The 14,144-nt window shown below is 38.5% G+C and overlaps 1 protein-coding gene across 5 annotated transcripts in view; it reads left to right on the top strand.

Moving 5' to 3' along the window:
- RMDN2 (regulator of microtubule dynamics 2) overlaps positions 1-14,144 on the top strand; it is a 128,959-nt gene that overhangs the window by 77,477 nt on the left and 37,338 nt on the right. For 3 of the 5 annotated variants that reach the window (XM_011997345.1, XM_011997344.1, XM_011997346.1), the window contains one exon: positions 5,420-5,976. The exons of 1 other annotated variant lie outside the window; for it this stretch is intronic. In XM_011997345.1, coding sequence (XP_011852735.1) covers positions 5,420-5,473 — 54 coding nt within the window. In that variant the 3' untranslated portion in view covers positions 5,474-5,976. Of the gene's footprint in view, positions 1-5,419; positions 5,977-14,144 lie in introns of those variants that run through there. One more of the 5 variants, XM_011997342.1, reaches the window with a different exon arrangement.

Below are 14,144 nucleotides of genomic sequence, written 5' to 3'. Positions count from 1 at the left end.
AAGTACATTGCACGTCCTGAACAGAGGCACAAAAGAAAGCAAAGCTCTGTTTGCCTGGAGCAAAAAGAATGTGCCCACTTTCCCCGGACCACAGCTGGGGTGTGCCAGCCTCCCAGCCATTCTCCTCCCAGCTTCCTTGCCTCCCGCCAGGCGACTCTTGACTCCCAGTAGCAGCCCAAGCAACAGATTAAATGTAAACGTCAACATGTCACTTCCCTGCTCAAAACCCTTTGCTGTTAGGATGAGGGTCAGAATTTTCAGCATGTCCTTCAAGGCTCTGATCCAGCTCCTAACAGTCTCTCAAGCTTCATATGTTCCCCGTTCTTCCCTCCACCGCCCAACCTGTCCTTCACCCTTAGAACATACTGTTCCCACTTCCTGAAACACTCCTACCCACCCTCGGCTCCTTTCACTAGCTTTATTCCATCCTGTCCTCCAGGCCTCACCATGAATGCTGTTTCTTCAGGAAAGACTTTCTTGACACCTGCTGGCAAGAAAGCCCCCTATGCTTTTCCTTACTATCATTTCACACAGTTACTATGTCATTATTAATGTGATTGTTCCATGAGAGTAACAACCAGGTTTGTGTCATTCATCACTACACCCCTAATCCTGAGTATACTGCCTAGCATATCATAAGCACTCGGTAAGTGTTCATAGAAAGAACCAAGACATTAATATCATACAAATAAAAATAGTAGTGTCAATAGTAATAATAAAGAAGACACATAATGAATGTAAGAAGGCTAGACATTGGAAGTATTTCTGTAATAAACAAAATAGTTTGAACAAATATTTCTCACATTGCATTTTTTTTTCCCTCAGTGATGTCTCCATTTGTATTCTTAGCAATTTTTTTCCAAGTAGTAAAGGTATGTAAGGAATATTTCCATTTGTTTTTCAATGAGAAAATAGTATGAAGTGAGTTATGTGTAATACCCCTCCATCTCTATAAAGTTTTTTCAGATTGAAATATACCCCATTAGTGATTTTGCTAACCAAGTTTATTCGTTTCCAAAATGTCTAGCAATGCCACTAGTTACAAGAAGACAACCTAGCCATCAGTTTGCTCTCTCTTGTGAAATTTCATAACATGTTTGTTTCTTTCTTGTGGCATTTATAGCTTCTTCCTTGCATTGTAGTCATTTGTGGACCTGTCTTTTGTCCCCTGTTAGGGAACTCTCAGCTCATCACACTGCTACTTGATTGGGAGTGTCAGTCATTTGGTCTCTAGAGCCCAGATTCATAGGTGTAAGCAGCTTTACATTCCCAGAATTTGGAACGATGGTATTTTTATTATTCATGTGGACTTTTCTTGACCCTAGGAAAGTAATCTCAGATCCTGAGAAACATTTCTTTTTTTAAAAAAGGGATTTCTGTGTCTGAGACAGTGTGAGAATGATTGCTGAATGAAATAATGACTTCACTGGCAACCTGAAAATTGTTTGCCTGGAGGCAGTATTAAAGTTCATCAACTTGGAGCCTACTGAGAAAGCTCAACTATAAAAAGCATTATGTAATATTTTGTTTTATGATAAGAGATGTGCTAAGCTGGTAAAGAAAACCCCATATTTTAAAATTGCTGAAACATTTTGAAATGGCATTAATCACCTTTCTAAGACAAACAGACTCATAGACTGGTAAATCCAATGTTACCAGAAACCAACCACAAAAAGAAGTGCACTCTGGGAGTGCTAAAAGTTAAGAGCTCGTTATATTTAGCAAGTGGTATAGTTGTCTTTGAAATGGCCTGTTGATTGAAGTTCTGAGCTGTATTTCTAACCTGTTTTATGAGTTGAGAAGCACAATTCTCATTGGCAACTGCTCTTAGTAACAAAATCCTAATTCTGCTTTAAATGTTCTTTCTGAGTTACGATATCATATTTGATTATCTTAATTAAGACATTGGCTTTCTGGATAGGTTTATAAAACAGAATTTGTATCCATTCACTCTGCCTTCCTGTTTTAGAAATGCTACAGCTCAGGGTAATAAATGAGTCACTTGCCAAAATCCTGTAATATTGTCTTATTTGCTAGAAATTCTTGTTTGCCCATTTCTTTCCATTTCTTTCCTGTTGAAACTTATTTCTTGTAAATTAACTCATCTGTGCTATCCATGCCTGGAGAATTATTCCTAGTACTTTCTAAAAAATTAATAAGACAGCCAGGCGCGGTGGCTTACGCCTGTAATCCCAGCACTTTGGGAGGCCGAGGCGGGTGGATCACCTGAGGTTGGGAGTTTGAGACCAGCCTGACCAACATGGAGAAACCCCATCTCTACTGAAAAAATTACAAAATTAGCTGGGCGTGGTAGCACATGCCTATAATCCCAGCTACTAGGGAGGCTGAGGCAGGAGAATCGCTTGAACCTGGGAGGCGGAGGTTGTGGTAAGCTGAGATCGTGCCATTGCACTCCAGCCAGGGCAACAAGAGTGAAACCCCATCTCAAAAAAAAAAAAAAAAAAAATTAATAAGGCTATTATAGTATAGATAGTATAGACAGACTTTTCCCACTCTCTAAACAGACATTTTCATGATTTGTAGAAAGTCTGTTTACAACCCCATATTTCTACTGTTTTGACTCTTACCTTCTTGTCATTTGCATTTAAAATGTATTATTTCTTAAGATTTTGCAATATATATAATGGTCTTGGTTGTGTTATTTAAATTGATCTTAAAAATACTCTAAAGAAGTTTATTAGAACCCTTTTATTTATTTTCTTGAAATAATTGATGATACAGCATCAGTTTGGGACTAGCTGTTCTTAACCAGTACCCAGTCTCATGAAGTTGGTGTGTGATAATCATTACCCAAATGCTAGGAGAATAATGACAATTCAATGTAAATAAGTCTCTCTCTTATTTATCCAAAGTCTTTAACAGAGAGCATTGATGTAGTTTTCTAAACCATATTTTTCCAACACTATCAGATGAAATAAATCTATATTTTTGAATGTATGTGTTTGGGTGAAAGAGGGAGATTATCTTTATTCAGTTATTTTACAATTATAGAGGTGTTCTCTGCTAGAGGCTTGGGATACAAAGAGAAAAAAACAGATACCTCTGCCATCATGAATTCTGTGGTGTAGTGGGAAAGGCAGGCACTGAAAAAGTCATAGCAGTAAAATTTGATGAGTATTTTAGAAATAAAAGCACAGGGATTTGTGAGAAAGTAAAACTGGTACTACAACTTGGGCCACGGGCCAGGAAAGGTCATCCTGAGGTTTTGCTATATATAATCTAAGGAAATTAGAATTTAAACCCAGTTGTTTAAATATTTAAGACTTGCTTGGACAGTAGAGGGCTCATTAAAAATACAGGTTCCTGGCTTTTTCTAGAAAGTTAGAAAGAAGCTCTGAGCTCCAGAATGTGGTGACCCCAACCTCAGTATCATCGTGGTCTCACTCAAGTTTCCTCTGTCTGGGAAGCTTAGTGCTCAGATGGCCCTTGGGTGAGATTACAGAGAAAGACAGGTGGTGACTGAGTTCTTGACATTGCAACCATAGGAACTGTTGACTCTTGGCTGGGCGCAGTGGCTCACGGCTGTAATCCCAGCACTTTGGGAGGCCGAGGTGGGCAGATCACGAGGTCAAGAGATTGAGACCATCCTGGCCAACATGGTGAAACCCCGTCTCTACTAAAAATACAAAAATTAGCTGGGCATGGTGGCATGTGCCTGTAGCCCCAGCTACTCAGGAGTCTGAGGCAGGGGAATCACTTGAACCCGAAAGGGAGAGGTTGCAGTGGGCCGAGATTGCACCACTACACTCCAGCCTGGCAACAGAGACTCCGTCTCAAAAAAAAAAAAAAAAAAGGGAAATGTTGACCTTTAAGGATATGGCTTTGGATTTTACTCAGAAAGAGCAGACCCTGCTAGACCCATCTCAGAGGAAGCTGTACAGACATGTGATTCTGGAGAAAATCCTCAAAACCAGCATCCAGGCAGTAAAGTCTTAGAAACAAAGACAGAACTTCCATGTAGAATATCTACAGGAAGGAGCGATCTAACAACATGTCAACACTGAGATTTGTAAGGGTGAACTGTGTTCCTCCACAGCAGAATTGGGCTGGGGAGGGCCAAATTAGGAATGCAGCAAAATCACATGACTTTAATTTGAGACTAGAGAAAGTGTGCTATCTCAGCTTAAAGGTGTGGATAGTTCAAATCTGGGAGAAAAGGAATAACCGGAGCCCTAAACCATAACCTGAGTTCTTATAAGAGGACAATTGCATAAATATAGCCAATATATTTAGTGCTCGAAATATAATGAAAATCTTAAAATTAATCATATAGCTATGCAGCTGACCTACTACAAAGGAGAAAACTTCTGTATGCAAAGGAGAGTAATACATCACATGAATGTAACTAACGTGGAAGATGTTAACTAGGGACTATACTGAATGCTCGGCATCAGATTCATATGTGGGAAAATAAATGAATAAATGAAGGTACTTGAGCAAGGCTTTAACAGCCTGTTATGTCCTCAGTGGCAGAGATGTCACAGTGGAGAAGAGCCCTTTGAATATAATGAGTATGAGGAAGTTATCACAGCTCAACATTGACTCAACGTGTGTTAGCTCACACTGGAGGGAAACTCCATAAATGTAAAGAATGTAGGAAACACTTCATCCAGAGAGCTAACTTATTCATACCAGAGAACTCAAGAGAGAAACTCTGTCTGTAATCAGTGTGGAAATGCCTTCAGTGACCATTTATCCTTTAAACAACACCGTGAATTAACACTGGAGAGAAGCCATATGAATATGATCTATGTGAGAAAGTCTTCATTTAATGATCTCATCTTATAATGAGACAATGCACATGGAGAGAAACCCTATAAATGTACAGCATTTGGAAGAGCCTTCAACCTCAGCCCTAACCTTTATAGGCGGTCTCACTCAAGTTTCCATCTATCTGAAAGATGCCATCTTTTAGATACCAGAGAGCTCCCACAGGGCTAAACCCTACACCCTTCAGGCAAAGTTCAAGCCTTGATATGCAGAAAAAAACTTAGAGTAAAACAGGAAAGAAAGTGGCAAGTTTTTTCCAGGAGGAAGAAACCTGTTGGGAAAACACTAGATAATTCATGCTGGAGAAGGAATTCAGTGAAATAAACACGATAAACCCTTTACTCATAGAGCAACACTCCAGGACATGTGAGGATTAATGCTGTATAAAACACTCACTAAGACAAAAGCAACTTGTTAAAATAAAAAAAAAGAAAATTATTAAAAATAATAATAAAACACTGTCAGTGACCTGAATTAGGGAAAGTATTTGGTGATTGCACGTACCTTCGTGAACCTTGAAGTTCTCATGTTGGGGAATCTCCTCAAGTTAATGTAAGTCTATTTCAGCATACTAGAGTATCAAGATGAATGCATGAAATTTCCTTATGTATTTGTATTTTCTTTATAGGATAAAGAGGCACAGAAAGAGATGCAAAAAATAATGACTTCCTTGAAGAGGTAAATAACCGAATTTACTCTTCAACAAATCAGACGTGATCTACCAAAATTTAAACGAATCAAAGTTTTATTATCCTTTTCTTCATTTTTGATGTAAGGGTATTGTGCTCAGATTTGAAGGTAAAGCCATGTTTCTGCAGAATGCATTCCACTAGTAGCACTACAAAATTAATTATGTTATTTGGAGAATCTATATACTATAATGTCAATACATAATCTATAAACATGTATGCTTTGTATTTTTCTTATCAATAAACTGCAGCCTTCAGAATATTTCTTTAAATAATTAAATCCAATAAAATGAATTTTCATGAGTATTTTATTGTTTCAATGGAGACTTCATAAAACAAAATAACTTCATTAATGTGGATGAAAAATGGAAAACTGAGCAAAGGACATGAACAAGTTGTTGGCAGAAGAGAAAAAAACAAACAGATGTAGTATTGTAACTGGTAATCAAAAGATGTGAATAAAATTACAATAAAATACTCTTTTACCATCAAACTAGATTTCATTTGCGTCCGAGTAAAGAGACCACCAAACAGGCTTTGTGTGAGCAACAAGGCTGTTTATTTCACCTGGGGACAGGCGGGCTGAGTCCGAAAAGAGAGTCAGCGAAGGGAGGCAGGGGTTGGGGCTGTTTTATCAGATTTGGGTAGGTAATGGAAGATTACAGTCAAAGGGGATTGTTGTCTGGCAAGGATGGGGGTCACAAGGTGCTCAGTGGGGGAGCTTTTGAGCCAGGATGAGCCAGGAGAAGGAATTTCACAAGGTAATGTCATCAGTTAAGGCAGGGACCGGCCATTTTCACTTCTTTTGTGGTGAAATGTCATCAGTTAAGGCAGGAAACAGCCACTTTCACTTCTTTTGTGATTCTTTGCTGCTTCAGGCCATCTGGACCTATACATGCAGGTCACAGGAGATATGATGTCTTAGTTTGGGCTCAGAGGCCTGACATTAGCAAGGATTATTTTCTTCATTCAGGAAGCATTCAACACTGGCAGTATTGTTATGAGATGCAGCATTCTCATACACAGTGAGAGAATATTTTGTCACCTGGGTACATCAAATATGAAAATATAAAAGAAATTTAAAAAGTACTTTGGCACAAACCTTTGGTAAAATTTATTGACAGCTTTTGAAAAGTATTAAATCTTTAGTCATGGAAATAATCATAAAGAGTAAAGTGCAGTGACTGATTCACAAATGTTCATAATAGCATAACACTATGTCCAACAGTAAGAAAGCAGCCACGTTGAAATATAACTACAATTGAATAACATTTTGACATTAAAAATTACAAAAATGATATAGGCAACTGCACAGAATATCTTAAGTGCAAGTATAAGTCAAAAATAGTACATACGTAGTGAGAGACAGGACTAGCTGGATTTCCTAGGCCGACTAAGACTCCCTAAGCCTAGCTGGGAAGGTGGCCGTATCCACCTTTAAACAGGGGGCTTGCAACTTAGCCCACACCCCACCAATCAGAGAGCTCACTAAAATGCTAACTAGGCAAAAACAGGAGGTAAAGAAATAGGCAATCATCCATTGCCTGAGAGCACAGCGGGAGGGACAAGGATCAGGATATAAACCCAGGCCTTCGAGCCAGCAGGCAACCCCCTTTGGGTCCCCTCCCCTTATATGGCGCTCTGTTTTCACTCTATTTCACTATTAAATCTTGCAACTGCACTCTTCTGGTCCGTGCTTTGTTACCGCTCGAGCTGAGCTTTCGGTCGCCGTCCACCACTGCTGTTTGCCGCCGTCACAGACCCGCCGCTGACTTCCGTCCCTCCGGATCCAGCAGAGTGTCCGCTATGCTGATCCAGTGAGGCGCCCATTGCCACTCCCGATTGGGCTGAAGGCTTGCTATTGTTCCTGCACAGCTAAGTGCCTGGGTTCATCCTAATGGAGCTGAACACTAGTCACTGGGTTCCATGGTTCTGTTCCATGACCCAGGGCTTCTAATAGAGCTATAATACTCACTGCATGGCCCAAGATTCCATTCTTTGGAATCTGTGAGGCCAAGAACCCCAGGTCAGAGAACACGAGGCTTACCACCATCTTGGAAGTGGCCCGCTGCCATTTTGAAAGTGGCCTGCCACCATCTTGAGAGCTCTGGGAGCAAGGACCGTCCCCACCCCCCACCAGGTAACAATAGGATCTCAACAGTATAAAAATAAGCACAGAAGAGCATCTGGTAGGGAATACACTAAAATAGTAGTAGTATATGTTTCTGTGAAGCTTATTTTATTTCCTATATTTCCCAGTTTTTAATAATAAATAAAATGATTTTCTAGGTTGAACTTAGCAGTGAGCTATAAAGATTCCCTGCTACCTCTTAATCAGCCTAATCTTGGAAATCAGAGTAAAAACTTGGATTTTCTGTTTACTGTCCCAAATACATGGGTGTGCACGCACATGCACACACACACACACACGTTTATAAACTCAAAATTTCAAGCCCTAATGTAGACATTCTGGTTAGTAGGTAAATTAAGCAACCCCCTAGCCCCATCTTCTATAATGGTCAATCAAGATACTGAATCAGTCCAGCTGGTTCTCACCCACTTTCCTCTGACAACTGGTCTGATGTTGAAACTCATGGCTAGATAGGGCAAGAGTCTTGCTGGTTCTGTCATGGATATGCTGAGAGGCTATGGATACCTCTGGCTCTCTAAACAGCTAAAGGAATATGTACGTATAGAAAGGTGAATCCAGCTAGGAGCAAATGACATAGAATCAACTATGTTGTAGGTTTTGTGGGAGCAACTCATTCTGGCAGAGTGGTACAAACACTTCCTTTATGAATTATGAGGACTATCAAGAAACACTCCTGGTGGGTAACAGTGAGATTTAGGACTCATAATTGGAACCTGACATAAGATCTAATCAGTGTTCATTTATTATATTTTAATAAAATTCTTGTTTCTCATAATGTGTCTTCAATGGACAAGTTGATGTCCATTGACTGGGTAATCAGCGTAGTTATTTCTGGATATGGGCTTGACCCAATAGAAATGCAGTACTCATAATTCACTCTTTAGAGAATTAGGAGTTTCTGACACATGTGGCCATTTCTACAAATGGGTATTAACAGAGGGAATTCCCCTCCTCATTATGGTAATAACCCTTCAAAAGAGCATTAACTCCCTGCTGTATGCCCCCTTCCAGAGTCATACTGTCATATCTGTATTCCTTATAAAGCCATATATAATCAGAGAAATTATGTTTGGGAGGCTGAGGCTGGAGGATCAATTGAGCTCAGGAGTTCAAGACGAGCCTGGGCAACATGGTGAAATCCCATCTCTACAAAAATTAGCTGAGCGTGGTGGTGCATGCCTGTATTTACAGCTACTCGGGTGGCTGAGGTGGGAGGATTACTTCAACCCAGGAGGTCAAGGCTGGGATGAGCTGTAATTGTGCCACTCCACTCCACTCTCCACTACACTCTGGGTGACAGAGTGAAACTCTGTTTCAAAAAAAAATTTTTTTTTATTTAAAAATAATTTTTTAAAATTAAAAACATTGGAAATAATTGCTAAATAGCTCAAAAACCGTGAACAGGACTAGAATCTGATAACCTAGAAGGGTGTGCTATAGGGCAGTGGTCCCCAACCTTTTTGGCACCAGGGGCCATTTTCGTGGAAGACAATTTTTCCCTGGACCCGGGGGTAGGGGGATGGTTTCGGAATGATTCAAGTGCATTACATTTAGTGTGCACTTTATTTCTATTATTATTACAGTGTAATATATAATGAAATAATTATACAACCTGCCATAATGTAGAACCAGTGGAAGCCCTGAACTTGTTTTCCTGCAACTAGATGGTCCCATCCGGGGGTGATGGGAGACAGTGGCAGACCTATCAGGCATTGATTCTCATAAGGAGTGTGCAACGTACATCCCTCACATGCACGGTTCACAGTAGGATTCGCCCTACTAATACCTACTAATTCGCCCTACTAATACTGATCTGACAGGAGGAGGCACTCAGGTGGTAATATGAGCAATGGGGAGCAGCTGTAAATACAGATGAAGCTTTGCTCACTTGCCCACTGCTCATCTCCTGCTGTGAGGCCCAGTTCTTAACAGGCCACAAGCCAGTTACCAGTACCACTACCAGCCTGTGGCCCGAGGGTTAGGGACCCCTGCTATAGAGGATACATAGGATATTTTGTCAATTTATTTATTTATTTATTATTTTATTTTATTTTATTTTATTTTGAGACAAAGTCTGGCTCTGTCGCCCAGGCTGGAGTGCAGTGGCGCAATCTCGGCTCACTGCAACCTCCGCCTCCTGGGTTCACGCCATTCTCCTGCCTCAGTCTCCTGAGTAGCTGGGACTACAGGCGTCCGCCACCACGCCCGGCTAATTTTTTGTATTTTTAGTAGAGACGGGGTTTCACTGTGTTAGCCAGGGTGGTCTCGATCTCCTGACCTTGTGATCCGCCCGCCTCGGCCTCCCAAAGTGCTGGAATTACAGGCATGAGCCACCGCGCCTGGCCTATTTTGTCAATTTAATCCTCAATCCAATCCAATGAGGGAGGTGGTGGTCTTTCCATATAGGTAATGACATAATTGAGGCTTGGAGTAAATAACTTGCCAAAGACCTTTCTTAACAAGTGGAAAGAGTTGGTACTTAAACATGGCTTATTTCGACTCGTTAGTCTAGTCTTAGTTACTCACAACAGATATATAAAAGGTACTGTGTAGATAAAGATGAGGAAACAAACCAAAATAAAGAAGTTATCTGTAATGAGGCCAAGTAAAAATGGTTTCTATATTAAATACCCCTACTTTCTAAAAACTGAGTGATTTTCTTGAATGACAGGATTATATGTAGAATATTACACTTACTCCAAGGAATTTCATGCAAAGTGAGCCATGGGGACTCTGGTTTTCTATGGTTACTTCACTCACCACTCATGCTGCTTGACCTCAGAGAAGACAGAATAGCTGCAGAGTGTTCCTGAAATGAGGATTGTTCCTGCTGGATCACGAAGTCCAAGCTGATGGTACACCTGCCGCTCACAGATGAGGTACCCAAACTGCTAACTTCTCAAGAGACTTCGTGTACAACTTTGGAAAGGGGGAGTTCTGACCCAAACTTTGAATATGTTTGATTTCAGAAGATAAGAATCAAATTGTATGTTGCAATTTCTCATAAAACATTAAAGAGGTAACTTAGTGGTCCACTAAAATTTTAGTGATGTCCATGTAATTGCGATGTTATCTGTCTTACTAAATAACAAATGGCCTTCATTGTAATATGAAAATCCATGCCACTTCTCATTTGTGCCTAAAAGTTATCAAAAGGCTTTTCATTTGATAATATTTTTAGACTTTTGAATTTCAAAAAGCAGTGGTACAAGCTGAATGGGGTTAGCTTTTACACTAAACTCATTTTACCAATAAATGGTTTAAGCGTTGATGTGTAAGTAACAGGGTTGGAGTCAGACAACTGTAGTGACCAAGCCAGGACTGAGTTCCAGCCCTTGGAATCTCACTTCTGCTTTCTTTGAGTCCAGGGCTGTTTATATCTAATGATTGGAGTCCAGTGTATCTGATGTAGAATGGAGGCTGTAAAATGCTAACACTTACCTGGTGAGTACCTATTCCAAGTGTTTTTCCTATATTAACACATTTGAACCTCACGGCAACCTATGAGGAAGAAACATTTGATATTACCCCATTTAAGATAGGGGAGCTAAAGCACAGGGTATTACCATGTCTAACACTGTGAGCAAAAGATTTGGACTTGGGCGGACTGCTCCAGAGTCCATGCTGCAGTCAGCCACTGTACAATCCTGCCAGCAAATGGGAGAATTGAGTTATAGGAAGTGAAAGAGTGGAAAGACAGAAGGTAAAAAAGGAAACAAGGGAAAGGGAAAATAGAATTTTAAAAAGTAGAGGGCAGTAAAGAAAGAAGAAAAAGGGAGAAAAGGTAAAGAAAAATCTTATATTTATATTTTGAATATTGAGAGACATTTTCTAGTTTTGCATCATAAATTCCCAATGTATTTATGTATTTTGTATCTTATATTTGTTTCAAATACCCACCTTTTCCTTCCCCTCCTCCACAAGATAAGGTAGTGAAGCCTGTTTTTAATGACTTGATCTACTTGAACTGAGTGTGTTGAGAAAGCTTTGGTTATGGACTCTGTGGCCTGTTGATTGGGAAATTAACAAGAATAGTTGATTTCACAAAGACAAGATACATTTTAGAGCCAAGTAAAGTTAATACTTGAAGTACTGTGATTTTGAAGCCCCTCAACCTATATTTTGCTTTAGATACTTGAAGCCAAATCATAAGGTTGAGTTTTAAAAAATATTGAGATACAATTGACATACAAAAAACTGCATGTATTTAAAGTGTATAATTTAATAAATTTTGACATGTGTACACCCACAAAACCATCACCACAGTTAAGGTAACAAACATTTTCATCACTTCAAATATTTCTTCATGCCCATTGCTAATCTTTCCCTCTTGCGTGTCTCTCTGCACCCGCATTCCAAATAACGACTCATCTGCTTTCTGTCATTATAGATTACATTGTCTAGTATTTTATTTAAGTAGAACTATGTGTTATATACCCTTTTGTCTGACTTCTTTCACTCAGCATAATTATTTTAGGATTCATCTATGTGGTAACATGTACTGATAATTCATTTCTTTTCATTTCTGAGTAGTATTTTATAACAGAAATATACCATAGTTTGTTTCTCCACTCCTCTATTGATAGGACATTTGGCCTGTTTCCAGTATTTGATTATAACCAACAAATCATCTATGAAAATTCATATAAATGTCTTTGAATGTACATATACTTTCATTTCTCTTGGATAAATACCCAGAAGTAGGAAGTATGGTAGATGTTATATCTACCGTTATAAAAAACAGTCAAACTGTTTTCCAAAGTGGTTTTACCATTTTACATTCTCACCAACAGTGCCTGAGAGTTCCGCTTGCTTGACTGTCTTAACAACACTTGGTAGGGTCAGTGTTTTTAATTTTAGCTACTGCACTAGGCGTGTAGTATATCTGATAGGGGTTTTAATTTGTATTTCTCTAATGACAAATGATGTTGAGCATTTTCTCATGCATTTATTTGTCATTTGTGTGTCTTCTTTGGTGAAGTATCTCTTCAAATATTTTGCCCATTATTTAAATTGAGACGTTTTGGTTTTTGTATATAGTCTGGAGTGTGGCTTGAAGTTCATTTGTCATTTGAATATCTAATTATTTCAACATTTACATTTACAAACTTGCCCTCTATCTAATACTCTATAATATATCTAATGAAGTTTTGCCTCCAAATCTGCTGAAAAGACTATTGTTTCTCCATAGACTTGGCCTTGTACCTTTCTCAAAATCAGCTTTCCATATATGCATGGGTCTGTTTCTGGAATTTCTATTTTGTTCCATTGATCTATTTATTGATCTCAACACCAATACCACACCATGTTGATTAATGTAGCTTTATAGATTTGAAACCAGGTAGTGTTACTCCTCCAACTTTGCTTTTGTTTTGTTTTGACTGCTCTAGGTTATTTGCATTTCCATATGAATTTTAGAATTAGTTTTTTAAATTTCCATCAAGAAAAAAGTGGCTGTGATTTTTTTTATTGGGATTACATTGATCAATTTAAATTGACATCAATTTTAAGTCTTTCAACCCATGAATATAGTGTACCTCTTAATATACTTAGGGCTTTAGTTCCTTTCAGCAATACTTTACAATTTTCAATGTACAGGTCTTTCACATTTTTGTCAAACTTATTCCTAAGTATTTCATATTTTGATGCTATTATATATTATATTTTCAATTTCAATTTCTGATTTTTTTTATTGTATATAGAAATTCAATAGTGTAAACTGATCTTGCATCCTGCAGCCTCTTTAAACTCACTTATTATTTCTGGTAGCTTTTTTGTAGATTCCATTAGATTTTCTACAACTGTGATTATATTAGTTGTGAATAAAGACAGTTTTACTTCTTTCTTTCTAATCTGAAGGTTTTGTTTTGTTTTTGCCTTATTGTACAGACTAGAACTTTCAATACACCATTGAATATAAGAGGGCACACGTTCTTATTTTATTTCTGATCTGAGGGGAAAGCATGCCATTTTTTGCCATTGATCATAATGTTACCTGTAGGTTTTTTTGTAGATACCCTTTTTCTGGTTGAGGAACTCTCTTTTGTTCTTATTTTGCTGAGTTTTTTAATGGAATTAATACTGAATTTTGTCAAACTTGTGTTCGTTGAGATGATCATATGGTTTTACTGTTTTAGTTTATATGATGAATTATATTTGATTGAATTTTTAAATATTAAGACAGCCTTGCATTCCTGGGATAAAATTAACTTAGTCCTAACATGTTTTCTTTTTATTGTATCAGTGGATTTGCTAAAATTTTATTTTAAATTTTTGCATAAATATTTACAATGGATATTGGTGTGTAGTTTTCTTGTAAAGTCTTTTTCTGGTTTTGGTATCAGAGTAATACTGGTTTCAGGGAATGAGTTGAAAAGTATCCCCCCGTCTTCATTTTCCTTGAAAACTTTATGCAGAATTGATATTGTTTCTCCCTTAAATATTTAGTGGAATTCACTCGTGAACCCATCTGAACTTGGAGTTTTCTTTGTTGGGGGAAGTTTTCAAGTGCA

The sequence above is a fragment of the Mandrillus leucophaeus genome, unplaced genomic scaffold (genome assembly GCF_000951045.1).
Source record: "Mandrillus leucophaeus isolate KB7577 unplaced genomic scaffold, Mleu.le_1.0 Scaffold538, whole genome shotgun sequence".
In the NCBI taxonomy this organism is placed as follows: domain Eukaryota; kingdom Metazoa; phylum Chordata; class Mammalia; order Primates; family Cercopithecidae; genus Mandrillus; species Mandrillus leucophaeus.
This window is presented reverse-complemented; position numbering and strand designations above follow the sequence as displayed.